At 45.1% G+C, this 27,660-nt stretch overlaps 1 protein-coding gene across 2 annotated transcripts; it reads right to left on the bottom strand.

The window, feature by feature from the left end:
• Positions 1 to 129: 129 nt before the first annotated feature.
• LOC108081139 (extracellular serine/threonine protein CG31145) lies at positions 130 to 27,390 on the bottom strand. Of its 2 annotated transcripts, XM_017176168.3 has the most exons (12): positions 27,352 to 27,390; positions 26,249 to 27,018; positions 21,471 to 22,346; positions 17,511 to 17,789; positions 10,014 to 10,138; positions 8,986 to 9,064; positions 8,217 to 8,309; positions 5,908 to 6,151; positions 2,771 to 2,851; positions 2,363 to 2,475; positions 1,553 to 1,693; positions 130 to 1,447 (listed from the first exon to the last, which is right to left on the bottom strand). In XM_017176168.3, the coding sequence occupies exons 1-12, from the start codon at positions 27,373 to 27,375 to the stop codon at positions 1,249 to 1,251; spliced, it is 3,024 nt and encodes a 1,007-aa protein (XP_017031657.1). In that variant the 5' UTR covers positions 27,376 to 27,390; the 3' UTR covers positions 130 to 1,248. The 2 variants fall into 2 exon arrangements, with proteins under 2 accessions (XP_017031657.1, XP_017031658.1); XM_017176169.3 differs by lacking the exons at positions 130 to 1,447; positions 1,553 to 1,693; positions 2,363 to 2,475; ... (4 more) ...; positions 10,014 to 10,138; positions 17,511 to 17,789 and adding an exon at positions 19,803 to 21,115.
• Positions 27,391 to 27,660: the final 270 nt, after the last annotated feature.

Genomic DNA, 27,660 nt, shown 5'->3' with positions numbered 1-27,660 from the left:
ATAATTTTTTTACAGTATAAGATCTAAAGGGAAAAATCTTTAACATATTTGCAATATAATTCTTACTCACCCAATGATTTTCATTTGAAATTTCCACATCAAATTAGATTCAATTCAAACAACTTGACATTTTCTTTGGTACGTTTTTTATTAATTACATCAGAAATTTTCACTAAAATTTTACTAATCCTAACACAATTTAGTTGTTGTTTCCTTACTCGTTTTACCTGTCTCTTCTTGGCCAATTAACAAATTCGGCAGACGACGTCTGCTCGCTCTTTAGCAACCATTCTAGGTACAATTGAAAAACGTTACAATAATAAAAACAAATGTAACTTAACTATGTACGCAATAATATTAATCATTAGACTTTTAACAGTAGTTCTCTTAGTTCTTTTGTTTTGTTTCCCACGTGGTGAAGTACATGATTCTCGCTGGAACTGATTGGACTAACTAATAAGACGATCCGACGGACACGTCGCAATGCGCCCCCGGAATCGGATAAAGCTACGCCTGATATCGATCATAAAGTTAGGTTGACTTACAAACTAAACTTGCAACAACTTTTCTTGAGAAGAGGGGCTCGGGTCTGTGGGGGGACTGGACTGGAGGGGCACTTTGCATACGAGGAAAAACGTACGCTCATAAAAGTTGTAAAATGTATGAAAAAAATTATAAATAAATATTTAGAAAATAGTTTGAATTTTTCAGTAGTTTTCATTTCAGTTTTAGTTCTTCTTGTTAGTGTTTTTTATAGTCTTTTGAAGAAGTTTCCTTCTGGCGCACGCCGGCAACATGTTAAGATTTCCTTCCTTCCTGGGTTGTTTGCACAATGTGTCCTTGTTTATGTTTGGCACCCACTGTATAAGATAGTACTAAGTGTGATTGGGGTGTGCGATTGCGTGGGAGGTACTCTATTTTCATTGCCAATCAAGACCAGAAGGGGACATTCTGCCCAGCAAAACTAGGTGAAAGTATAAACATTAGAGTGAATTCATTTCCGTTCTTGGCTCTCGGCTGATTTGCTGGCTTCCCTTTGTTTTTGTTTTTGGTATGTGCAGACAGAGCGACAGGGAATTGTTTCACTTAGGACGTTGACCTTTTTCAAAGATCGATTGCCACAAACATTAACGCTAATTGTATTGTTTTGTTTTGCTTCAACACACAGGACACGCGACTAACAGCTAGGGGTTTAAGCTAATGCTCTAGGATGATTTGTTGTTCCACTCTCGCCGCCGCTCCTCATTGCTACGAGGAGAGGTCCGTCTCGGACGCATCGACGTCGCCCGGTGGATTTCGCTTGATGCAATCCCGTATGCTTTGCAGGATTATGCCGGTCCGCCGGTCGAGGGCATCCAAGTGAGGCTGCCACAGCACCGGACTGACGGGATCCTGACTCAACGACTCGCTCAACAGCTGCGAAAGCGTCTTGGGGCCGTTGTGAAACCTGGCGGTGGACAGAGTTGAAGAAGTTCGGGGATTAAGTATTAAAATTTTTCTTGTTAGTTTCTTGTATTTCTAAAATATTTTGGTTTTGTAATCATATACTCACTCCAGCAGCTTAACGAGCGTCGACTTGCGTATGAGGCAGCATTGCAGTACGGGCGCCAGGATGGAGAGCTCATCGTGGTAGGGACGCCCAAAGCCACGACCATGGTCCAAATGCAGGGGAAACGTCTCGTTGCCGTAGACCCTGTAAAGCAAACGAAAGCCGTCCCAAATTAGAGTGAATGCTGCAATCAGCCGGTGCCTCTTTTCCCCAGGCGCCAAAAGAAGGCATAATTGCCAGGCCGAGTGGGTGAATATTCGAGGGAAGAGAGGGCAGAATCAAGAGCCAGGGCAGATGAAGGTGTGAGCCAAGTGCCGGCGATGACATCGCCGTAAGCCCAACAAACACTTTTGCATAACAAACAATTTAGCAGCCAGCCAGCCGGGCCAAGTTGGCGAACGAGGAGGTTGGCTCGAAAGCCAAATCCAAAGCCCGGACCCCCGGCATCGATGATGTGGGGCTATGCAGTGCGGCAGTGTCGGCTGAGGCTTACGACGGCTGAGATGTTTCGCAACCTTTCGCAGGCGGGCTGGAAATATCTTTCCAGCTGCTGCATTTGCATCTGGTCCTGGGTCTCGGCCCAAATCTGAAACGGCGGCTGCTTGGCATGCAGGTACTGGCATATCCCTGGCAAATGCAGGCGCTTAGGCGCACACGGGGCGCATACGTAACGTAAGGCAGCGCAACGTGCCGGCGGCGGCAGGAAGCCAACAAAGCCATGTGTGCGGAAATAAACCGATCGCATTAGTTGCCCTGCCAAGGACATGGAGCCACCCAGGTGCACACATCCGGCTCAGCCCGACCAATACTCACTTGAATGTCTCGTAATGATGACGATCCATGTTGCCAGTAAGAAAATCAAACACGGCCATGTCCATGAGGTCGTAGAGCCGCCTGCCCTCGTCGTAGGGCGGAATGTCCCGGACCTAAGTGGATATTGCAATGAGAGGGGATGAGAGAAGGAAAGAGGGAAGGAAGGAAAATCAAATGCAAAATTAAGCTGCAGTTTCTCGGCCAGCGCTGTCTTAATTAAGTCTGCCAAAGCTCCAGTTACAGCTGCCCATCCTCCTCCTCCGCTCCCAGCGACCACAATAAAAACATTTGCATTTCAATCGAGTTTAAATGCAAATTAAATAAAAGAAACCGCAGTGAAGGGAGCTGGAGGTGGACCCAGAGCTGGAGCTGGTGGAAGCGTAGGGCCAAAGGTCTTGGAATACATACCAGGGCACAATAATTGGCATCTGTCTCCCACTGGGCCTTCTTCCTTTTGTGGTAGGAGCGTCGCCAGGGATGCCGCCACAGCTGTTTGGGAGAAAATAAAGAGCAGAGGGTTGGCGGAAATCAATTCCCATTTCTGGAGGCAAACAGCAAACGGAACGGAATACGGGAATGCGGCTAACTGAATTCCCCGAGAAAGCCTTCCTAGGCCAGGCAAGGCCTGTCTTAGCGGCTGCCCTTCGAAGGCACTCGGGTAAAATGTATAAGAATATTAATTTTGCTTTATGGCTGCTTCTCTCGCGAATTCTTCCAACTGCAGGCGAAATTAATTTTGCTTAAATTAAATTATTTGCCCGGCGCACTGGCCAAGGCAGGCAATAAAAGTTTCGCCCAACTTTCGCCCCGCTTCACTTGCGGCCACCGCAACTTACCTTTCGTCCCTGAGTTTTTGGGGCGCAAAGGTGGTTCGAGGGTCGAGGTTGGAGGTTGGAGGTTCGCGGTTAGCGGTTCGCGGTTTCAGTTCGGGTTCGGGGGTCAACAATAGCGACAACAACAAGAACGGTAACAGAAACAGGAACAGCAGCGGGGGCGGGCGTAGCAACAAAAAGAATATATATGAAATATATAAAAGAATTAAAAATAAGGGGTACTGGGGTGGGTTCAGGCGTTACACAAAAATGCATAATAAAAGCTCGGCGCGTTGGGCGTTTTATGCTGAGCGGGAGGCTCCAAAGGGGAGGCTCTCTCCAACGGAGGGTGTAATGACCGGAAGCAGGGGCTATTCGCGCAGGCAGAGGGCAAGGCAAAGCACACACAAACATACAGAACGAGCGGAAAAATGCAAACTGAGGGAAAAGCAACAAACTACAAAAAAATAAAGGAAGCAAACATAAAGCAGAAAACTCAGGTAAGTTGGCGTTGGCATGGCGACCCGACCACCACCCCCTCTGAGCTGCCCTTTTCCCCTTAGCATAGTCGCCGAAAAAAAACACGAAAAACAAAAAATGCATAAATCAAGCAAAATTAAATTTTATAAGACCAGCGGGAAAAATGGCAAAGAAGCGAAAAAGATAGAATGTGAGGCAAGCAATTTGCAATTTTTGTTAGCTTCGCGTTAAATGCATTTGATAAATTCGCAGAGCCCGAGATACTGTCAAGCGATGAAAGTGCTTTAAGATTATATGACATCCATGCCTACAGCAGAGACTATAGATTATTCCACCTGCTTATTTATTAACTTGGCCCTCAAAGCAATTATCGCTTTTGAATGCCAAATGGAATCAATACTAATGACATCACATCAAATATGTGGCTTAGGTTAAAATGATTTTGTTATTATGACGTCATGGTTCTTAGTAAATTTTGTTATTTGGTTAAACAATATCAGAATGTAATGATTAAGATTACAATTTTAAGACGGCATTTAAAATCAAGTTAAATTAATTAAATTGTTACTCGGCTTAAAAGTATGCAGTAAAATGTTTTTTTTAAGCATTAAATGGCTCTTAATGAATAAAATATGTGTTCACGTGATTTAATTCCAATGAATTCTGAATAAAAACTATAAAAACCTTTCTCTTTTAAAACTCATTTAATCTTCCTCTTAATTCACACAATTATTTGTCCATCAACATATCAATGGACTCACTTTCAGCTCATCTCGGAGCTTGCTCTCCCGTGTCCCTTCCAGGAGCTTCTATCCCTGGCTTTCCTTTCAATCTTTGCCATTCAGTTAGATTCCCAAAGCATTTAACAAGCGTGCAAATCAAATTTGCAACTTAATTAAAATTCTGTTCAGTTACAAAAAATTTGCCCGTTGTTTACAGTTCGCTCGCACAGCCAGGGAAAATAGAACTTGGCTGGGCCGGAAAAAAGAAAAGGGCTAGGGAAAAGTGGAAAGTGCTACGAAAAGGAAAACGGACTGGGGGTGGGGTGGGCACTGGAGAAAGAAAAATGATCTCTTGTGCATAATTTACAGTTTTGCCTTACGCCAAATCTCAAGTATACACTTAACCATTTTCTACTTGTAAACTGTTTGGAGAGCGAGCCGCAAAAAAAAAGGGGGGAAATAAAGAGAATTATTCCTTTGAGGCTTCGGGGCAAGGATACTAAAAAAATATATATCTATGTATAAAATAGACTAAAAATAAAATGCCTGCGCTGCGGCAAATCTGTGAGGAAACTGATTCTGGCCGGGATTCGGGCGGGTAGCGGAGACGACGGCGAGAAGGGTCTGCAGATGAACCCTTTTTATAGCCCTCGCAAACTGAGACAGCCGAGTCCTGAAGTGGACTGGACTTGGCTGGTCTGAACAGGGACAGGCACAGGGACAGGGACAGAGACTGGGGCTGGGCTTTAATTTTTCGGTAATTTGCATTTAAAAGCTGTTGCCGTTGTCCCTTTTTTTCCCCTATACTTTTTCATGTTGATGGAGTGGACTCTAGAATTTATTAACGCCAGCGACCGAGTCCCGGGCTCCTGCATTTTATATTCCATTTTACGCTTTACCAGACGCTGAAGAACTGATACAATATTTCTGCTCTTAATTCAACGACCAAACGAACGAATGAATGAAATTCGAATGAAGTGGCTGGGGGATGAGTGGTGGTGGTGGCAAGGTAAGCGGTAAAACGAGCCCCGACAAACAAACAAAGGATAAAAGGCATATAAAAACAAAAAAATTATGCAAATTAAAAGTGAGTTCCCTCCGAGCAGGGCTATTTAAAAATTCCCTCTTACCCGCTTGCCGGGGCTTTAAGTGAGTTGTTTTCGGGCTGGGGTAGAGCTTTTATATGTAGGCAGTTCTAGGAACTCGTGCTGCCCAGTGACCACTTTTCACCGCTCTCACCTGTTGCCCCCCACACACACATACTACCACACACGGGGAGAGCTTAAGGACTAACTAAATAAAGTGATTTGTTAGGCGCCCGAAATTGGTAATGAAAGCGAAGAAGCGGCCAGAGCATAAATTGTAATCCGAGGCAGTGTTGAAGCCGCTCGTGCATTAATCAAAAACCACTTAGGCTGGTCCACACAGACACGAGATGGAGTCCCATTTCAGCCCATTCCATCCCAGTTCCAATCCCATGCGTGCTGAGGATGAGGATGGTGAGGAGGGTCCTGCGACCCAGGATACGTACCTTGCGATTGCCGGACTCAAAGCTGGGCAGAAAGGCGGCGAAGGAGCCCTCCAGCATGTCCGGATTGCCGCAAATGGCATGCGAGGTGTCACAATAGTACGAGCACTTGCCATGGAAGCATAAATTCAGCGATGGCGAAACAAAGAACGTCTTCAATAAATTCTCCTCGGCCAGTTGATAAATTTCGGTCGTAATGTTCAGCGTTCGGCCGGCGACGGGCATGGCACGGCGGAATCCCAGTATCCTGAAACCAGAGAGGGGTGTAGAGGAACGGTTAACAAAATGCCAAATAAAGAAATGTTTTCCACTGGAAAAGAAGCCTATAAAAATGTATTAATTAATTTACATTTACTAGTTAAAATAGCCCTACATTTAATAGAATAATTTAGACTCTTTTATTAACTAATATATCTTATTCTTTAAAACCAAATCCCCAATTACTACTTATATTACCATACTTTTCCCCTCAGTGTCCCAAATAAAAATACACCAAGGGAACTTTTCCTTAATGGTTCAGGGAGGCGGCGGCACAGACGGCGTGTGAAGCGGAATGCGTAATCAAGAATAAGGAAAATATTTGTGGATTGTTGTCAGGGCAACCAACGGTAGGGAAAAAGTACAATAAGGAAAATAATTCTTTGTTTATTTAAGGAAACCCAACCGCATAACAATTGAGCTAATTGGGTGAAACCCAAGCCAGTTTTTTGCCAAATTTTCATCAATCAAAATCGACACCGCCTCCCGTAGATACATCGATTTTCCCCAGCCGAGATTTTTGAGTCATCTTTCCGTTGAGTCACGGTTAATCTCACCGGATCTTAAAGGGTTCAATTTAATCCCCCACACACACGCAGGAGATTTATGGTCGGGTGGGTGTGGTGTCCAGACTGACCAGAAAATATTATCGAAATTATTTGGCAACATGAAGAATGTTCATTGTCTGGGGGTTCGACGGCAGCCTGGGGTCAGCGGGGAAAATACGATAAATTTATATCAACCCACCAGGCGCGCCGCCGCCCCCGTGGCCACTCCATCACTCGCTGGCCAAAAACTCCATTAGAGGGCTGACAGCCTGGACCGGGCCAAGTTTGGCCAATGCTCGAGGACTGTCCGGCCAAGTTGTAAGGGGAGTAGTGGGAGTAATGGCAGCATGTGCGTGCGTATGGCAGCCACAACAATTACACAAGTTATGACGCCTTATCTAAACTCAAAAATCCTCGGCGGGTGGAGACTGGCAATTAACCTGGCTGTCAAAGTTTTTTCAAACGCAAGCAGCTGCTAACTATGCAGACAATATTCCAGTCTGAATTACGGCAGGACATGTCTGGCCACTTGGCCGGGTTAATTAGCCATGAGAGGGGCACAGATATCTATCTGCCTGTGGAATGAAAGTTATGTGGCCACATCATTTACATGAGCGCTCTCGCCCCTTTCGGGAGGGACGAAGGCTTGAAAAATATTCTTAAATATCATTTAATGGCGCCATTTGGCCTTGGCCTCCATGCGAGGCTAAGTGTATGTAAATTTTTTATATTTTATTCGTCCTGCCATCATAAATAATGAACATAAATTGACTGCGGTCTGACCTCAGCATGTGTCCGGGCGCTCCCGGCAGTATGTGTGTGTGTGTGTGTGTTGGAGAGGATTATTGGGATTCTAATCGCAGAGGGTCAGGCATCCAAATTGGTCAAAAGTGTTATAAATTTGAATGCCGAATGTTGGCCCTGGGACCGGCTTACATTGCGGACAAATTGGTTAATTTGATTACTTTGTCAAGCCCTAAAAAAAACATATAACTTTCAAAGAGCCATAAACGTGAAATGTGGCAGAGAAATTTATATTTTTTAAACCCGTTTTCAATGGCAATGTAACCGCGATATCGGTCAATAGAATGTCGGATATTGGTGGGAAATATTCAGAATATATTTTTAAATTAAATTCAGGTAATTCCTCAAACCAGAAACTCAGATTATTCAGCGAACTGCACTGAATACCAGTGTCCGTGTTTGCCTAATTGAATATTTCAAATTGATTTTGCCAGGCATATATTTCCCCCCTCCGCCTTCTCTGTCTGTTTTTGTTGTTGCGGTGCCGGCAATCCATGAAACGCTCACCATAAATATTTACGTATAATTGAAAATTAAATTAAAAATAAATAAAAGTATGTCGGACATTTACACGACGCCGCGTGCAGATTTAATTCAATCGAACGATTCCCGCCCGGAATCCGAATTCTTGTGCACTCGAATGCCTCCGGTTGAATTTCAGCAGCTGAAATGTCGATAGGGACGAGACAACACGACACTCACCTGTCCAGGTGGAAGGCGGCAATCTCGGCGTTGTGGCGCTCGTAGTCCGTGAAGTAGAAATGGTTGGGCAGCGTTTGCTGGTCCCTCGGAAACCTGCGGAAAGGCGATTGCGAATGCAACATAATGAAATGAGGAAAATGAGTAAAATGAATAGAAACTGCGGGCTTCTGTCACCAGCTTAATGCATTTGCGTGGGCCACTTTGGACTTTGCCTCGGCGCTGGGGACTGAGACGGAGACGGAGGGCACCTGCATTGCTACGTGCCGGCTTAATTACTTACACGGCAGCACGAAAGGGAGTGCAATTAAAAAAAAATACATATATTTGAAAAAAAAAAAACGCTTTCATTTAAATTGCAAATGAATGGCATTATAAGGACACTTTGCACTTTGCACCAGCTGCTCCACCTCCTGCCGCCACTGCTCCTTCTCCTCGTGGGATGGTGGGAAAACCAGCACATTGACCAAGCCAACGCGTTTAAATCTCATTAAAAAGTGCATGAATGTTTTAAATTCGCCAGCAGCTTGAAGTGCCACCACAAAACGGCAGCAATGGACGTGGAATTTCCATCGACAGGCCGCAGGAAAGTCAGCGAATAAAAAGCGGAATTTTATTTACTCAGCTACGCGAAAAGTGTTGTCGACAAGTGGGCAAAAGTTGCATTCATTACGGAAAATCGGATGCGGACGTGGCCAGGACAAATGCATTAAGCGGCGACAGACTGCGAAATCTTCCTTGGGCTTTCTCGTCGGGGAAAAACTCAACTCACCGCATCGGCTTCATTAAGGCCTTGATATCGTTGGGATACTCGATGATCAATTTCAGCTGGGTGCCGCCCTCCTTTTGCACTGCGAAAGACATGGAGAAAATGAATGTAAATTAATCAGGCACTCGAAATTAATTGAAGCAAAAGCCGAATTCATGGAATTCGCACTCCAGCGATCACCGGCGGACTGGCCTGGATTGCATAAACAAATTACACTCGACTAAATACCAATTAAAACGCACTCAAAGGGCGGGCTCTGCACAAAAAGAAACAAAGTTTTCACACAAATATGGGCGCATACGCAACCGCACAAAGGAGCCCGAAAACAAAAACCATCTTGGCCGGGTTTGCGATTCGGTGTGTGAAGTGAAGTGCATAGTTTGATCATTACACAAACAGGCAGACTGACCGTAAACGAAAATAAAACCAAATATCCTGCCGCACACAAACCGCATTTCATTAAAATTTATTTGAAAACAAACAAATGAAACCGGCAGGCACGAAAGGGGAGTAAGAGAGGGGTTTGCTAACCCAGTATTACTTATGAATTATGTCTTTAAAGTTGGTCTAAAACCCAAAGCATGCATGCCTGCCTCTGTGTTGCAAGAAGTTGCTTGTGTACGCGGCGTATACGTGATAAATGCCAGCCCTACAAAGCCAAAGTTGCAGCAATTATGCTGGCACAGTGTCATTGTTGCACCCCATCCCCATCCCCCCTCGTTCTCTTCCATCCCCTAACTGCAAATGAGTTTTCTTTTTGTTGCTCGGAGCTGCTCGCTGTTAAAAGTTTATTATTAATAAATTATGAGTTTAATGAATGCGCTGGAAAAACTTTGCAATGGAAATAGTTTCGAAGCGGCACCTCAATAATACCAGCCGCCGAGCTCTACATAATTGAGTTAAATGTGCAGCTGAGCCCGCAGGAGTCCAGGGCCTGAGGCCTTGGACTGCCACCCCGTGCCGTACAACAAACTTGGCCGGTATTTATGACTTTACAATCCCACAATTGCAGCGGAAGCAGACTGTCTTACCGACATGCTGTATTGGCAGCTTGATCATGTCACGTAGCACCGCATCCACCAGAGTGTCCTGCTCGCCGTACAGCTCCTTCTTCGTGATGCGCAATTGGAAGCGCTCCAAATTGCTGGCATTTGCACTGCAAAGAGATGGAAGTTCGGATACAGATATAGAGTAGCAGTCGCAGAGGCAAAAAGGGCAACAAAATGTTAGAAATGTAAGTAAAAATCGAGCATCACAGCCATGAGCCAGCTGTCGTTTCCAGGCTAAAAAAAAGGAAGCCATAAGGGCATTCAGTCTCCGAGAAACTGCACTTGGAATAAAAGTCACCATTAAATTTCAAGAACTTTTCAAACTAGAGTAGAATGTTATTTTAAAGGCAGTCAAATTACAAGAGGCGTAACGCCATAGGAGATATGCACTTTGGTCTCTTGAAATGTTGCTTAAAGAGAAAGAGTTCAATTTAAGACTATATTTATTCTGTATTCTCAGGTAGTCTAAACCTTCCTTACCTACTTTAAGAGGTCTTTGGTTAATCTAATCCATAGCACATTTTCACTGGCTAAGTAAATAATATTTCTGGGTTTCTAAAATGATTAGTTTTCACTTTTATTTATATATTTTTTTAAATTATACTGATTGTCACAGAAATACTTATTTTTATTCTCCAAGTGTACTAGTGCCTCAAGGGTCTTTTGGGCTCCCTCATAAGTATGCCATGCCTTGGGGGCTGCATATCAAGATTTCTCACATTGATTTGTCAAAGCAATGCCCCTTTTTCCCTGCTCGGCTTTTTCCACCGCTGTCATGACAATTTGGTTTGCAAATGCCAAGACACCCGCCTGCCCCCCGAAGCTGCTCAGGCTGCTCGAGCTGCTCTTGCACACATCAGCTGTAATCTTCGGTGGTCGATTTTCCCTGTTGCTGCCAGACTGGCAATTGTCAGAAAATATCTTTTCCTCTCCGATTATGCTTTGGTCTCCCTTTGACATGTGCCGCTCACATGGCAAATGCTTTTGTCTTAAGCTCTTGCAGTTACGCTTTCGGATTCCGGATTTAGTCCAATTTGTGCTGGTTAAGCACTAAGAGCCCTGCCAGAATTTAAGCTGCAAAGTGCTCTCCTTTGGCATTAGCTTTCCCGTTAGCCGTTTACTTGGACCGATGCAATGCGACAACAGCAACAGCAGTTTATCCCGCCAGCACTCGTGACAAATTGAAATGCAAAACTCTATACTGGAATCCTAGATGCGAAGCCGCCGTTGGTCAGTCAAAAATGAGGAATGAGCAGCAATGTCTGCTCCATTGTGCACCGAGTTTATCACGATAATGAAGTCATATCCGTTTCTCCCCCTTGGCAGCTCTCAATGGCATCTACATAACTCATTGTCCTTCGAGGACAGACGCCTTCCACTCCTACTCATGCTCCACCTCCACCTCCTGTTCCTGCTCAGTCATAATTTGCCCGCTGACGTCTGTTATACTTCAACGCTTAACGCTTTTTATGCTGCCTAGCTCCTCCGGATTGCCCTCGTGCCAACCCCTTTGGCTGCCTTTGGCCTTTGTGCGCAGGAAGGAAACAAATGTCTGGCAGCCAGCCTTCTTGTGCCCCGAATGACTTTCAATATTTCAGCGTTTTATGGAAACGGTGACAACTTCCTGCCCGAGCCCAGACCTACCCTACCCTTTCCTTCCTCAGTCCTATCGTCCTTCCGCCCGTTCGTGCTCCTGCCCGCCTGACAGCTAAATTTAAAGTGCCGGCATAAGAGTGCTCACAACCAGGCGACAATTGTCATGAGCCGTGATGGCGACCGCAGTCCGAAGAAGGCCCAAAACACTTGACGAGGGTTCAAGTCAGATTCACGTGCTACTTGGTAGTTCCAGGAAGAAAAGCGCCTTATCAGGAGTCCAAGCCAGGGCCAAGTCAGCAGGTTTGAAATGGAATTAGGCACCTTATGGAACCTAAGCATAACTTTAAAAATAGAATTTTCTAGGTTTTCTTAGAAATTTTTTTTATTTCTATTTGATGTATCAATGGATTACCTTTATTTTATATTTCAATAAACTAAAAACAAGCAAAAAACCAAAGGAAATCTTTTTTTAAAATTATAGAATGACATACTTAGCAATACACATTGCTTATACATTTCTGGGGAAGTTAGATCAGAAAGAAATATACTGAGCAAAATTTACTTCCATAAACCTTCTTTATCCCCTCACGTTTTGATTCCTTAAATATTCCCTTGAAAAGGCTAAGGAAACAAAGGAATTACGTAAGGCAAAGTCAAATTTGTGCTCATGTTTCATTTGTCAACTGCGGTGTGGCAACAGAATCCGCAGCAGCAGCAGCGGCAGCAGCAGCTGAATCGGGAGCAGGAGCTGCGTAATTGATGAAGCCCGATCCGGACATTGACTAAGCACTGGCCGCTGTCCACAGTGGCTATATATTGTGTGTGTCTGCGGTTAGCGCCGGCTTGTGCACAGTGGAGCCCCCAGGCAGGAGGAATCAATCCCAAGGGCTGTACAGGGTGGCAAACAAGTCATCACCTTTGAAAATGGCTTTACATTGACAATTGTTAGATTCATAAAGGAAGCTAAATATATCAAGAAAAATATATGAAAGAAGATTTCTATGGTAACTAGGATTTAAAGTAAATAAATACTGCCTTGAAAATTATTTGCTTTTAGTCAAATAACATCTGATGCTGAGATTGTGCAACCTTCGGTGACAACCTAATTGAGTCGCCCTGTGTCTGTGGCTTGTAAATGCCCGGCCAATCGCTTTGGCCAGCTGTTGCACTTTTTGGGTTAGCAGGGAAACACAAGGAGACAGAAAAAAGGCCACCAGCCGAACGGAATTCAAATCCCTTTAGTAATTGAGTCACGTAAATCAGTTGCAGCGGCCGCCAGTCAACAAAGCCAGAAATCGCATTACAAGAGAAAGTGAAGGCGTTGTGGAAAACGGGGGGGAAGGTGTGCCATTTGTAGGGGGTATAAATAGGGAAATAGGGAAAATAGGGGCGGCGGGGCTGTGACGTGGCACGCCAAAAGCGCACGTGACACGTGGCCCAGGACACACACACACTCGCACACATGGTGGCTAACAAACGCTGACAACCACAGTGACAGCCAACCACCGCCCGAGCGCAGGTTGGAGCTCCCTTCACCACCTTACACCCCCTTAAAGCCGCCCCTACCCCCCACTACAACCCCTAAATCCAGCCCTAACGTAGCCGTGGCCTAAGCCCGCGCAAAACTTTGTTATGCAAAGCGTTGACAACTCAACGACGTTGACAACAGCGTACCGCAGCAAAAACAGAAACGATAAAAAAATAATTGGAAAAGAGATTTTCATATAATTGGTAGCAGAGAACAGCGCCCTCCTCCAATCCCTTCCAGCACGTTCCTGGCGGTTACTTGCGTCAAAAGTTTACTTTGAGTTATGTTTAGCGGAAATTAAATTTATTTATGTCAGCGACGGACGACGGGACGGCAGGCAAAGCTCCTCTGAATGACGCTCACCAATCAGCTTAATTGCGCTCGGTTTGACAATTTGACAGGACAGGGCAGGGCAGGGTAGAGCAAAGTCCTGCGTCCTTGGGCCTGCAAAACTGCGACCAGGAATAAACCTTGCTTACAGCTTGAAATTCTTAAGCAGAATCGCACTTAATGTAAACATGAAAAGATGGAAAAGGATACTGTAAGCAAGGCTTTTGTTTACTGTAATCTTTATCCGAGAACTTGTACTTAATGAATGAGGTATAGATAGCGAAGGAGTGTAGGTGTTAAAGTCTTTTTATAAAATATTAAAATATATTTTAAGACACAATTATTTAATAGTAAAATTGTCACAAAAAGTTTGATTTTATTTGTATTTTATATAATTATAATTTGTATTTTATATAATTATAATTATCAATTTCATATTCAAGAAATATGTATAAAATATTACAAAAACTATTAAAATATTCCCTGACTTGAAACCTCTCATCTTCATTGCGTATTTTAATTTAACGGCTTACTCTTGAGCTATAGTTAGACATGATACTTCAAGACCCGACCTTCGTGGGAAGGGGAAACCAACTTTTACGCTTCGATAAGAATTACTAATTAATGAAATATTAAATTTCAATTGCCACAGGATTGGCGTAGCTCAACCTGCAGACATTCCGCGTCCGAGGCAAACTTTGTGCCTCGGGATTATGACTCAGCCGACTGGCTGGCTCTCACTTGTTGTTCCCGCTGCTATTGTTGCCTGAGCTGGAGCTGGTCCTGGCGTGTGCTCTGGTACTGCTACTGGTACTGGTATTATCCTACCGCCAGCCCAAGTGGGTACTATAATAACAGCTGTCAGCCGGCATGTCCTGGCCTTTGCTTAAGCCTGCCTGCCTGCCCGCCCACCATTCCCGTCATCCCGGCAGCCCGCAATTATTTCGCCATAAGAAAATGTCAGTAAAGTTTCCCTTCTTTCCCATTTTCCCCGGGCAGCTGCGACCCGGCCGCCGCAGCCACGGAGCCGCAAAAGTGCTGCTTAGATGGAGACGAGGAAAAACTTTGTGCGTGTGAAATTTTGCGGCCGCCAAGACCAACGAGGAGCCATCCAGATGGACGGACCCGGACCCGAACCCGAGCCCGGACTGCAGCACGGACACTTTTGAGCCGAGTTCGCGGAATAAACCCAAAGGAAGGGGCGGAGAAAAGTGAAATTAAACTTATATTGTAGCCGGGTCCTGAAACTTCAGCGGCAAGAGCGCGAACATTAAAACCAATGACAGCAAACCAACTGCAGCTGGGATCCGAGAAAACCAAGCCCGGCAAAATCCGATGGGAAGTGGAAACTTCGCCGGGATGTCAGCAAGCTCTCGGAGTTTTACACACTCGTCGACATTGAGCATAGTCTTTTATTACTAAGCGCACTCTCCGATTCCCATTCCCATTTCCCGCATCCTGTAAAACACTTGAACAATTTCTGGTGCAAATAAGATTTAAAATCTTATGATTTTTCGATATATTTATATTTAGGAAGTGATTGATGATAATATTCTAAGCAAATGGAAAAATGCTGTACATTACTTTTCCATTTATATTTCTGAGCATACAGATAAATATAATAAAACCTTTCTAAGAATTAAATAAGTCATGAAAAAGCCCCAAAGTAACTCTTAAAAACTTCTACTAATTTTGGCATATTAAAAGTTCTTTGAGTGCATTTTCTTTTCCCGGATTCGTTGGCATTCTCATTTTGACCGACAGCTGCTAAAACTTCTTGTGTTTCTCCTTTTAAGCTGGGTGTAATTCGCTCGAAATAAGATTTCTGTCGCCGCTGAGCGCGGTCGCAATTGCAGGCTAATTAAAAATTTGTCATACTAATTAAACGCAAGACGTTGGAGGACAGTGTCGCGACCCCAGGATTTTTGGCTGAATCAGCGTTGTGGTGGTAGTACGGCAACTTTGCCGTAATTATATAGCCGGGCTAATGTCGGACAGGCTTTTGTAGTCGTCGCCCGGTGCACCTGACTCCTCAGCACTGCCGCTGGCAATATCTCATCTGGTAATTTTAGGCGCATTTGCATTTTGTCACATTTTTTCTTTCACCCATCCTCTCATTCTCAGTTCCTCGGATTCTTTGGGCTACCAAGTTACCCGAGCTGCGTTGCATACTGTGCGGGCATTGGGCCAAAAAGTGCTGAGTAAACCGCAGGTGAAGGCGGAGTGATGGTGGGCTGTTAGATAAAAGACATCGTCGAGCATGTAGGGACAGAATTTTAATGAGATATAGCCGACGACAGGCGACAGGAGACAGGAGCCTCAGCATCTGGGTTGTGACGTGATCCTATTTCACAGATCTTGATATCCATTTTAGGTAGAACAATTACAAGGGGATAAAACTAATTATAGCTGCAGTTGAATCTGACGAAATACTTTTATTTAAGATCATTTAAATATATTTTAGTTCTCCATTAGATTTTTCGTTAGAAATATTGTCATTTGTGAATGTTTTTAAATGCCTTTTAGCTTAAATTTTTATATTATGTTTATGTACTGTTTAATAATAAAACAAATCATAAATTGCAAAGTGGAAAACTCACTTTCTTAAAATTTTAACCTGAAAAAATTGCAGGTGTTGCCACTACAACAGCAAGAGCATCCCGACTTCTTGATGCATTTTCCGCCGTAATCCCTCAGCCACCTTTTTTACCATGCACATTTACTGGCAGCAATTTCGCTTGTTAATGAAATTTGCATTTTGCTACGTGCGACACACAAAAAAGTAGCAAACTTTCCGGCTTGGTTTTCGGTGATGTGCTATAAATTAGAAAATCAAGCATTTTATGCTAATGCCGACGCCCACACTTAGCCAGCTCAGACAACAGACCAGCAGGCAGGGTCCCTTACAGCCCGACAGCAACCCACCTCAGCCGAAACAACAACTTGAGTTTGACAAGTTTTTGCGACTTTGCATTTTCCCCCATTTTCGATTTTCCCCACCCTTGCCGGTTTTCCGCTCTTCTCTGCAGCGCTGAACCAATTTTTGTGCAACTTCAGCTGGGGCAATGTTCGCCAACTAGTGGAGCAAATGAAATTACTCATACGCTACGTATTCAATTTTGATAAAAACTGCCAAAACGATTTCGAGTGTCTGTTCATTGTAAAAGCAAACGAAAAACGCTACTAGAGAGCAGTGTGCCAAAAGGATGGAAGGGGACCGAAAAGGAAAAGACGGAATGGGATATGGTGGGATGGAATGGGATGGGAGGCAAGATGCCGGAGGAGAAAACTAAGCTGATTACCGAGCAAGAAAATCAAATGAAAACTCGACGAAATAAATTTCATTGCTGCCTCAAGTGTGCGGGGAAGAACCCAGAACTGAGAAACGAGAAACCGACAAGGGGGAGATTCCGCCAAACGGTAACGGAGATAAGCGTAGGGAGCGGTGGGTGCTGCAAATCCACATTGATTTCTTTATTGCACTTTTATTTGATTGTGCTCGCACGAAATTACGCATACGCCGCGTTGAGACAAGGCAAACTCTCATCAGTGTTATCGGCAGGGGAAGGGTCCTCATCCGAGAAAACCAGTTGCCGGCGGCAACAACAATCAGGCAACACTTACCAGCGACAGATAGAGACATGCACATAAAGATCTCTGGGCACAAAAAGCTTGGGGAAATGGAGTGGGTCTGGGATGGGGAGGATCCGGGATGGGTGGTTAAATGTCTAAAACGTAAATGTGTCACGTAAATGGAGCGTAAATTTCAATAAAAATCATTTCAATTCCGTTGAAGCCCGAAAAGTGCTGTAACTGTCTCTCCTCTTCCCTCCCCCAACCGGTTTCCTTTCCACTTCCAGTTGCCAGTAAAGCCCCCGTTCTACTATCAATTACCACGTACCCGGGCAAAGTGGCTCCGGGCCCCAGGTAAAAACTGTAAGCATTATGTCCTTCCGCCCAGGGGAAATTGAATTTTTTTTGTCGCTCTTGGCTACTGGCTCCTGGTTTTTATGCACCACACTCACCTGGCCTTGCGATGTAGCATCTCGGCCATCGTGGGATTGTCCCGTCCCACATCCGGCGCGTTGTCCACAATCACATGCGAGTACTCGTCGCTGAGAAGGTGCTTCTGCAGATCCGCATAACGATCGTGCGGGGTGGGCTTCCGGGTGGGGATGCTGGCCCCCGTTCCGGGTCCGGCCGCTCCCCCGGAGGCTCCTGCTGCCGCCTCCTGGCCACTGGTTGCCCCGCCGCTCTGACTTGCCGCCGCCTGCGTGGAGGCCTCCTTCGAGCCGGATGAGTTGCTGCAATAAAAGGAAAAGTAACCGTGTTAAAAGAAGCTGCATGAAAGTGAGTTTGCGAAAGAAACGCCATAATTAGCGGGCACCCGAGGGTCGTCGGGTCGGAGGCACTTGACAATGGGGTGGCTGTCGCTGCTAATTGCAGTTCCCAAGAGCCCGACTGCCTTTTAGTGGCAGCCATCGAGCAACCAGAGCAGCCAGAGCAACTAAGTGCCCCTGGCCAGGCTCCTAAAGACACGCACTTGCACTTGCAGGTGAGCTAAAACTTTGTCAGCCCGAGTTTTAGTTGCGTTTATCTAAGACGAGCTGGAACAACCACCAGCCCAGCAGCCACCCTCAGACCCATTCACCAGACACACACATGAGACTCTTCACTTGACTGCAATAAACTGGAATTGCAGGTACTTCAATGAGGCCCACCCACATCCCACATGGGGCTGCACAGTGGTGGACAAGGTTGGTATGGCCCTAAGATATACTATGGCTTCCATTTCTACGTTTAAGGAGAGGATATTTTCTACAATAAGTTAAATTTAAACATTTAAAATATGGCAAGTCTATCTCTTTACAAATGTTAGAATAAATAAAAGCAAAGTTCTATGTTTTCTTAAGAAGTTATAGTTATTTTCTAGTCTGAATAAAAATTTCTATATAAATTGTGGTACTTAAATTTATGTAATATATTTAATACTTTTATTTGGCATAATGGAACCACGGTTCGTGTGCTGGTAATCAGCTGCCGTTTAGACAGCGCCTGCTTCAGACAAAAAGCGTGCTTGAAAAATGAATTAAAGTTTCAGAATTTGTTGCATCCATTTTGCTAGCCTTGACTCTTGGCAGCGCTTGGCGAAATGCTTGAGATATAACCGAGCCTGGTCCCCGGCTCGTTAGCATGCAGAGGTCCTGGTCCTGAGATCCTCGTAGCCGGAGAAAGGCCGGAATTATGTGGCAGTTGTGTGACCATTAAGCCAAATGACATCTCTTCAGCCGGGTGCAAGCTGCACATCATTAGACCCGAATCTTGAAATTTGAGTTTCTCGGTAAATTGTCGTTTTTATACATTTTTTAATTGTTGCAAAAGTTCTGAAATCTCTACGGAATATAGCACAGCTGGCCCACTGCCCCTCCTGGTGCCCTACTCTACTCCACCTTGCCTTATCCGTCAGTCAGACAGGTGTGCACATGTGCCGGAGAATGCAAAAACTTTTTCAATTAACAGTTGCCAGCCGACGTCTGAGCCAAGACAGCAGATAGGCCAAGAGACAAGAATGGCAAAATGGCAAGATGGGTGAATGGCTGGATGGCTGAATGCCTGAGAAGCTGTCAACATTCCCCAAGGGTATGGGATGAGACAATATATGACGGCAAAGCGGCTTTCACCTCGCCCGCGGGGCTTATTAAGAATTTTGCGCTCTAACGCAGATTTCACGCGTTTTATTGGCAGCCGCATAATGCCACTTTATGGGGTAATAAGTATTTAAATCTCTCTTTGAGCTAAGAGGAACGAGAACGGAGCACGGAGCATCCAGCCCCTAGAACCAAGCAGGAAGGGTCCTCGCTTTGTTCGCGTATTTATGGGGTTCGTTCAAAATTGATTCTGCCGCAGACAGTGGCCCTAAATACGTAGTGTGCGTAGCCTCAATGAAAGCATAGTGTTGTTCTCGTTCTCGTTACCGGTGATCGATGTGGCGTGCACTTAATTACACTCCCGCGAAACTTTGCTCATTAAAGTGTCACGTGGTGCGCGTAACGCTGCCCACATAAGCTGCCCATGTGCTGCGGTTAATTAACCAGTCAACTGCAACTGTAATGGCAAAGCGGCCACAGGATCATAGTTCGAAGTTTATGCAGGTCGTAAGCGATGACACTGGTACACAGTTAGTCCTGACATAAGGTTAATGAATCTACTAGTCGGAACTGTAATGGTATATCCCTGGGAGTGTTTCCTATCACCATATCCTTAACTCTTGAATAAATAAAGTGTTTTCTACTGAAGGAATTTGTTTTACGAATAAATTGTAATTTAAAAGAGTTTATTTACACTGTAAGTTTTATAACAAGATTACAAAGGTATCTTTCGAAATCCCTCTGCTTATAATTTAATTTAAAAGGGTTGAGAGAATCTCTCGGCCAAGAAAACACGAAAAAATCAAGATTGATAACAACCCAAAAAAACGCGAATCATCACTGAAAATGAATTTTACTTGAGCTTCTTGGGACGACGAACACAGCATTTACAGCATTGCCAAGTACGCTGCCACAGTTTTCAGTTTTTAATGAAATAATTAAAAAATTATAAGGCAAGCAGGCGCAGCAGGAGGAGACAAGCCGGGAAATCGGGGGAACTGTGATGGGTGGCTTCCTCCTTCTACTCAGAAGACGGAGGCGGGCAAACATTTGATGCTTAAATAGAATTTATTACGCTTCACAGCCGCGTTGCACGACTCAGTGCATGGAGGCATCATAATTTTGCATTTGCCAGGGCGCATAAGTAGATAGCTGGGCGCTGGAGCGGAGGAGCCTCGGAGGGAGCCTTGGAGGGATGGCATCCCTCAGACGCAGCAAATGCGGGAAAGCATTTTCCGAAGGCATTCATTTTACGGGCGGTGGCAGGCGGCTTATGAATTAATTAAATATTTACTGGCTAAACATTGGCGTTTTATGTTCCCGGAATGAAAAGGAACCGAACCGAAACAAAGAGGAAGCGGGATGGTATAGGTCCAGGCTCGTTTACTGCACCTGGGAGTAGGTCTTGCCCACCTGGAAGGATGGTCTTAACAGTTTCCCTTGCGCCTTGCTGCGTCATTTTGATGTTTTATTACTCGGCTTCCGCCAGCCGCAGCGAAATGGCGGACGACACCCCAAACCACCCGATTTCGCCCGATTTCACCCACTTACCACACGCAACGCAAAAAAATGAAGTGTACAAAGGTAAAGCGACTTGCTCTGTACATATTCTATGGCACCCGGCATTAACCCGGCTCCTGTTCCTGTTCCTGTTCCTGCTCCTGCTTCGGCTTCTGCTCCTTCTGGCTTCTTGTTGTAGTTTCCAAGAAGTTCGCCCTGGCCTGGGTTTATGTTTTGTAGCAAATTACGTTTTAATGCCGGGCCAACCAAGTTTTATTGCAACTTTTGTTGCATTTCTGCTAAATTGAATTATGTACACTGCCGTGTTCAGTCGCCAGAGGGGACTGCGCCCATGGGTATCGTGGATGGTAAATCTGTATGGGGCTGTGTTGATGTCCGGGGGTGCTTGCCCGAGTCAATGGCCCGGCCCCGTTTGCGATTTGTGCATAATTTTTAATCCGCAGGAATGGCTAAAGGTTGCCCTGTTGGTTAGAGTTGGGAATACTAAATAAAAAAGCTATATAGTTTACGATCCTTTTGATTTTCTAACACTTTTCTGAGAGTTTTTACAAGCTTTTTACTTTATTAAACATATTATTAATGGCGCCTAGTACAGTCTTTCCCTTTAAAGGAAACGATACGATATTAACCTCACATTTGCCCATTAATTTTGTGGATATCAGTTCCAATAACTGCACATGCACGAATTGTAACTTGTAACTCAACCCTCTCTCAAAGACGGAATTCAAACTCTTATTAGAAATCGAACATCAGTGATTAATGCCAGGATTTTGGCAATATATGTGGGTCAGATTTCACCTAGGAATACGAGCTTACCTCTTCTGCAGGAATTTGCGCTTGAACTCATGCAGCATTCCACCTCCGCCGCCAGCGCCCGTGGCATCGTAGTCGTTGCCCAGCCGGATCTTCTGGTGCTGCTGCTGTAATAGGTGGCGATTGGCCACCCCAAAGTCCATCTGCACGTCCACAATGAGCAGCAGGGTAAGCAGGACCAAGGTAGCGCCCAGGCTGATGACCAGGCGCTCCTTCAGCTTCATGGTACGCAGGACGGCCATGATTCGATTGCTGCTGCAGCTGATGCTGCTGCTGCCTTCTGCGGAGTGATTGCTGCTACTGAGTGTTGCTGCTGCTGCGGCAGTCTCCAAGGAGTTCTTCCTGTTGCTGGCTCCAAAGCTGCGCAGCCTAGTCAGCCAGCCAAGATTTTTGCCGCCGCCACCTGCACCCGACTTGTCGGCGGTGCTCCGGGCAGCCTCGGTGGCAGTGGTGCTACCGACAGTTTCCGAGGTGGTATTTCCACCGGATTTGGCGGTGTTGGTGCTGCGCACAATGCGCCGCCTGATGACAATACGCCGTTTCGGCGCTGCCTCTTCGTCCTCCGGCTCCGAGTCGGGATATAGCACGCGATCTGGCTCTAGATCTCTCTTTGGTTCTTGCTCTAGGTCGGGGTACTCCTGCTCCGCTGGTTCCCCAGCCTCGACTGCAGAAAACCCACTAACTGGCTGTCTCCACGAATTTGCAACGCCTATTTGTTCAGCTGATAACTGACCGGCGTAGGGGCTATTGTAAGCGTCGCTATCAGTGATGTGCCCTTGTTGCTGCTGCTGTTGCTGCAGTTGCTGGCGGTATCGAAACCGCTGCAGGCGCTCTGCCAGCGGCGTTGACTCCGCTGCCGGAACCGCCGCCGGTCGATAACTGCAAAAAGAGCGGGAAGAGAAATTCATTAATAACCAATGAAAATTCAAGGGTGGAGGTTAGTGCGATATGGACTCCTCGTGATTGGCAATCACAATTTAAATATGATTTTATATTATTCAAAGGCACTGGAAGAAATTGAGAATTGTGAAATAAAAACTACCACCAGGAGTATATATGTAGTCCCAAATGGAAAATATTCATATTCATGAAATCAAATGACAATTATTTTAAATACTTTTCATGCTTTATGCGTATTCATATACACAACTTTAAATAAACATAAACAACAACTTTAAATAGCAATTAAAATCTGTGAACTTTAATTGATTGATTTTATATTTATTGCTGTTTATTAACATTTTAAATCTATGATAACACTCAAACTAATTTGTTCAGAAATCGTTCACTAATTAAAAAGCCAAAAGCCTACAAAAAAAAAGAACACCAGTCAAGGTTCATATATATTTTTGCAGAACAAATTAATATGAAATCAAGTATTGATTTTACATTAGTTAAACTTTTTCTGTATAGTTTGTCTGTATAATTGCATTTCTTTTTTTTATGAATAAAATAATATTTTTCAAGGTTCGAGTGTTTTGATAAAATGGCTATTAATATATTTATTATTTTTTCTGCTGAACTAATTTTTCAATTGGCTGCTGCTTTTAGCAACTATTTCCAAACCCTCTTTGGCCTCGCCTGTCTAACCATAACAAGCCTCGAAAATATGAACCTTTGAGACGCTTTGTAGTTCGTATTTTGTGTCTGGGTTATTCATAAAGCGGCGTCGGTAGCGGCGTCACGGCATCCGCCATTTTGACTGGCACCGGAAATGCGACAGCAGCCATTTTTTTCTTGTAGCCAGCCACTGTTATCGCAGCCGATGTTTGTGTTTCTGTTGCTGTCCTGTCGCTGTTGCTATTTCTGTTGCTAGTGCCATCAAGTTGCCCCTTCGTAGTCCTATTTTATTGTCTCCATTTTTATTGTTCATGTTTTTGCTGGGCCACGTAGCATGAAGCATATTTTTCATGCAGCCCGTTACGAGTTTGTTTCGAGTCCCGGCCAGTCGGAATTTGAATTGTGACTGTAACAGGAAGAGCTGGTCGGTGGAATAGGATCTGGCCATGGAGTAGGAATAGGGCTAGGAACTAGGAACCGGACCTGCAAAGTGGCCGTTGTCGGTTAACGAAGCTTGTTGCTGCCGCTGCTGCTGTTGCTGTTGCTGCGACCCAAAATTGTGGGCGAAATGTTGATTTTCCCCCTGGCAACGCTGGCCGTAACTGCATTAAATGTGGCCAAAATAAACGAGTCTGCGTCCATGTCTGTATAAGCTGCAAATTGAATGCAATACCCTTTGATTGACGGCCCTTTACCGACATATACATATACTGTGCTGTGGTGTGCTGACGTAACCCAACTCGCAAATTAAACGTCAAATTCTGCAGTTGGTAGGCAAAAATTGCTGATTACGAGAGCCGGGCTGATAGGAATAAAATGACAGAGCCAAACAAAGGCAGCCGAAAATGTCTGAGAAGGAGCCACGTCAATCAAATCACATATCATGCCAATTTTCTATGCTGGCGCTGGCGAGGAAAGAGGCGAGTAACGAATGGGCCCAGGGAATCCCCGGCAATTGCTCATATCCATGACGAGATGATTTGACAGTCGCAGGCTTTGAGGGAGAGACATGACCAAGGGGTTAAGCGCAGACAAGAGCGGAGTGAGTGTAAATGGGTGTGCCTCGAGTGGGTGTGTAGACATACAAGGAGCTCGGCTAAAGAGACACCCAGCCTGGCAACACAACGGCATCCCCCGCGTTGGCAACATCAATGGGCAGTCAAATGCAAAGCACATACGTAATCCGGCGGGGGAAATGCCGAAGTGGAGGTGGAAAAGCGTCACACACACGCGCCTTTTCCCTATCATTTCCCGGTGAGGGAAGCGATAAGCACTGGATGACATGGCGAGTGAAGTCAGCGGCAATTGCTGTCGTCGCAGTTTGTTGCTGCTGTTGTTGCTGTTGCTTGATAAAACTGCTGCGTTGCATTAAATTAAACTCATGCGGTGTATTTAAACGCCGCATCGTCGGAGTCCACTGAGAGAGAGGGGCAACAGCAACACCACGAGCAACACTAAGAGCAACACCAACACCAACGGCAACATCAGCGGCATCGTTTTAATGCAATTGCTGACAACAGCAACATCAGCAGCGGCCCCCGTGAGTGACAGCAATTTCCTTTCCAATTTGCGCTTTGTTTTTATTAATCAGACATTTACCAGGGACCCGGCAAAAAATAAAGAAAGCAAAAATGGAGGCGATGAGCTTGGGTGCAAAAGTGCAAAATAATTTAGAGCGCACAAGATGCACAAGATTTGAAAGGGAAAAGTTAAGTATTCACTTATCTGTCAATATGCAAATATTTTGCACAGCTTAAATGCAACTTGGCCTAAACTATTTTTACAAAATAAAGCTTTAGACAACAGTATTTATCTGTCATAAATATGCAAATATTTCAAAAGGTTAAAAGTAAAGCAAGTATGTTAAACATTTTCATAGATTTTGCATATAGAAATCTGTGGCCTTACTGAACCAGAAATTGATTATATAAAATATATAAGTTCTCATGTCACAAAGAATTAAGAATGAATAATGGCTATACAAATTATTTACTTTAGCAGAAGTACTAACAAATTGGAGATATACCTACACAATTTTTATTTGTATTACATTTTGGTTTATTTGTTAAATTATATTTGGTTTTGTGACATTTCAATGCCATGCCTGAAACGGATGTGATTTTAATTGGTGTTTGACTATTTTCTCAGAAAACAGATGGCTCTATATATTTATATTTTCACCTATTTCTGTTATGTGTAAACAAAATGTTGACTTTACGCGAATCTGACTAATTTCATGCCGTTGTATTATTTATTTTGGAATATTGATTGAATTTATAGAATTTCAGAAATATTTTATTCAACTAAAATACGTTAATTGACATGTTTGCGTTATTTTTTATTAACAAGTATATTTAAGGCCAAAAGATAAACCAATTAAATATACTAATTGGGTCATTCTAAAGTCAACTAGGTTATCGCCACCGGTTGCCGGCCATAAATCAAACTCACTTTCAATCTAAACTTGACAAATACCTTTCCGCTACCTTTCTCCAGCTCAATTAGCCCTCGACCAGGCCATTGAACTGGGTTATATGGTATTGTATATATTTTTACCGCACTTGAATCGGTGTTGCAAGTATACAAACCCCACTGCTATCCGGATATGCAATGCATGATTGGGTCCTAGGAGACCCCGTCCCCCGTCTCGTAATCTTGTTGTTAGCAAATGCGTAACCCGCTCGACTCGGGGCAAATCAGCGATTGTGCAACAGCTTGAAATGACACGCTCGGTGCATCCAACCGCCCCTCCCCCGTGGCAGCTGCCTTGCCCCGCCTGTGACCTGGTCTGCCACGCATCGGTGAAGCACGAGAATCGCAACAAAAGACCCGACTTATTGATCGATTCGCTGTTGCTTTTCGTTTGCTGCCAGCACGCTATTAGAGCGGTTTGCACTTGAGCTGCTTACACACAAAAGTTGCCAGCTTGCCTTATCGACAATCGACCAATCGACCCAATCGAACGGCAATCAATCGCGCTGCAATTCGATATGCAAATGATGGCCAAACTGTTGCAACGGCCAAAAGCGCGGGTGTCAATGTTGGCTTGGCTTACACGCTTGCATCATTTACATGGTCGCCGTGGCCAATCCTCCTTGAGCAAATTGCGGGAGTTTAGGGAATCGCATGGGGAAATCAGTGGGAGAAGGGGCAAATGGAAAAGCTAAACGCAGTCGGGTTAGTTGCCTCTCCTTTTCCTTTTTGGCCCTTTGTCAATTTACCTTTGGCTGTGCAAACTTTCGCGCTGCCCGGGCTCTGACTCTGGCTCCCAGTCGAAATCCCAGTCGTCCTGCTGGGAAAATCCTCCTTGTCGGCTGCTCGGGCTCATGCTGCTCAGGTGATTCAATGGCAGCGATTTCTCAGCAGATTTGCCCCAGGTCATTTCATTACCAAAGTCAACAGAAATGTCCTGGCGATGGTTTTGGTATGGGTCCTGATGCTGCAGCTGCTCGTTGCTGTTAATAAAATTTTCCACCTGGCTCGTCGAGCTCCAGTTTTTGTGCTCCGCCGGAGAACGAGTCCGAGCCAAGGTCCGAGTGCGAGTCGGCCTCATTGGCAATTCAAATGCACTCGTCGCAGGCCAGCAGCCATTGTTGGGGCTTGGCTGGGACTCGGCATTGTCCTGGCCATTGTATTGTCTCACTGCCGATTGATTCGCAGTCATTGGCAATTGATTTATGCCCAAGGCGGCTCGCCGGCCGTAATCATCGTCGAAGCTATGGCCATTGCTCCAGCCGGCCAGTTTCCCTGTGGAACGATGCAGCAGCTGCAGCTGCTCAGCATCCCGGGACCCACTCCCATTTGCAGGAGTCCCATTAGCGGCAAATCCAATCCCCTCCTGACCCACTCTCTGGAGCGAGAAGCTGCTCTGGCTGCGGCTCCTCTGACGGGCTTCTTTCCGCTTGGCCAACTCACCGGGCGTGGGAGCGAAGAGGTTCCGGATACTGGCATTCCGCTGTCTCAAATCCACTTCGCTGCCGCCCGACTTAACCTGGATCGATGGAGATACGATGGAGATACTCGTGATTGTAAGTGCAGGACGAAAGCTCTTGCCCAATTTCATTCATGCTCGGGCAGTCTAGCGGGTTAGTAGAATATCCAACGGGGGGAACAATTGTTATCTTACGGATAGTGCCAAACCAACAATAATTTAAGCCATCAACGCAACGCAACAACGGAACTCAACTCAACCGAACTCAACCCAAACTCAACTCAATTCAACTCGACTCGACTAAGTTCGAGTGGGGGAAATGCGGAGGACAATGCTCGGTCAACTCGGCGCCCTTTCATAATCGGATGAAAACATTTGTGGAGTGCTACTTACACTCGTCCTCGAGGCAAGTGACATTGAATGAGGCGGACTCGAGGAGGCCAACTAGGAGACACTTCCTCCTCCTCTCCAGAGGGTCATCAAGTGGATGTGGAGCGTTCGCTCTGCCGATTTTTCCTCGCTTTTCTTTGGCGAGTGGGCTTCCTCGAAAGCTGGATGAGTCTATTCACAGGGGGGTTTGGGGCGGTAGAGTGTGTGTGCAGAGAGACACAGAGGAAGAGCATGAAAATTTGAAACGTTAGACAGATTAGCATAAGCGGATAATTCCGGAAGAAAAAAAAACACAGCAACAGCAACGGTAAC

This window comes from Drosophila kikkawai, chromosome 3R, assembly GCF_030179895.1.
Source record: "Drosophila kikkawai strain 14028-0561.14 chromosome 3R, DkikHiC1v2, whole genome shotgun sequence".
In the NCBI taxonomy this organism is placed as follows: domain Eukaryota; kingdom Metazoa; phylum Arthropoda; class Insecta; order Diptera; family Drosophilidae; genus Drosophila; species Drosophila kikkawai.
The sequence above is the reverse complement of the archived record's forward strand: the minus strand, read 5'-3'. Positions and strand labels throughout refer to the sequence as shown.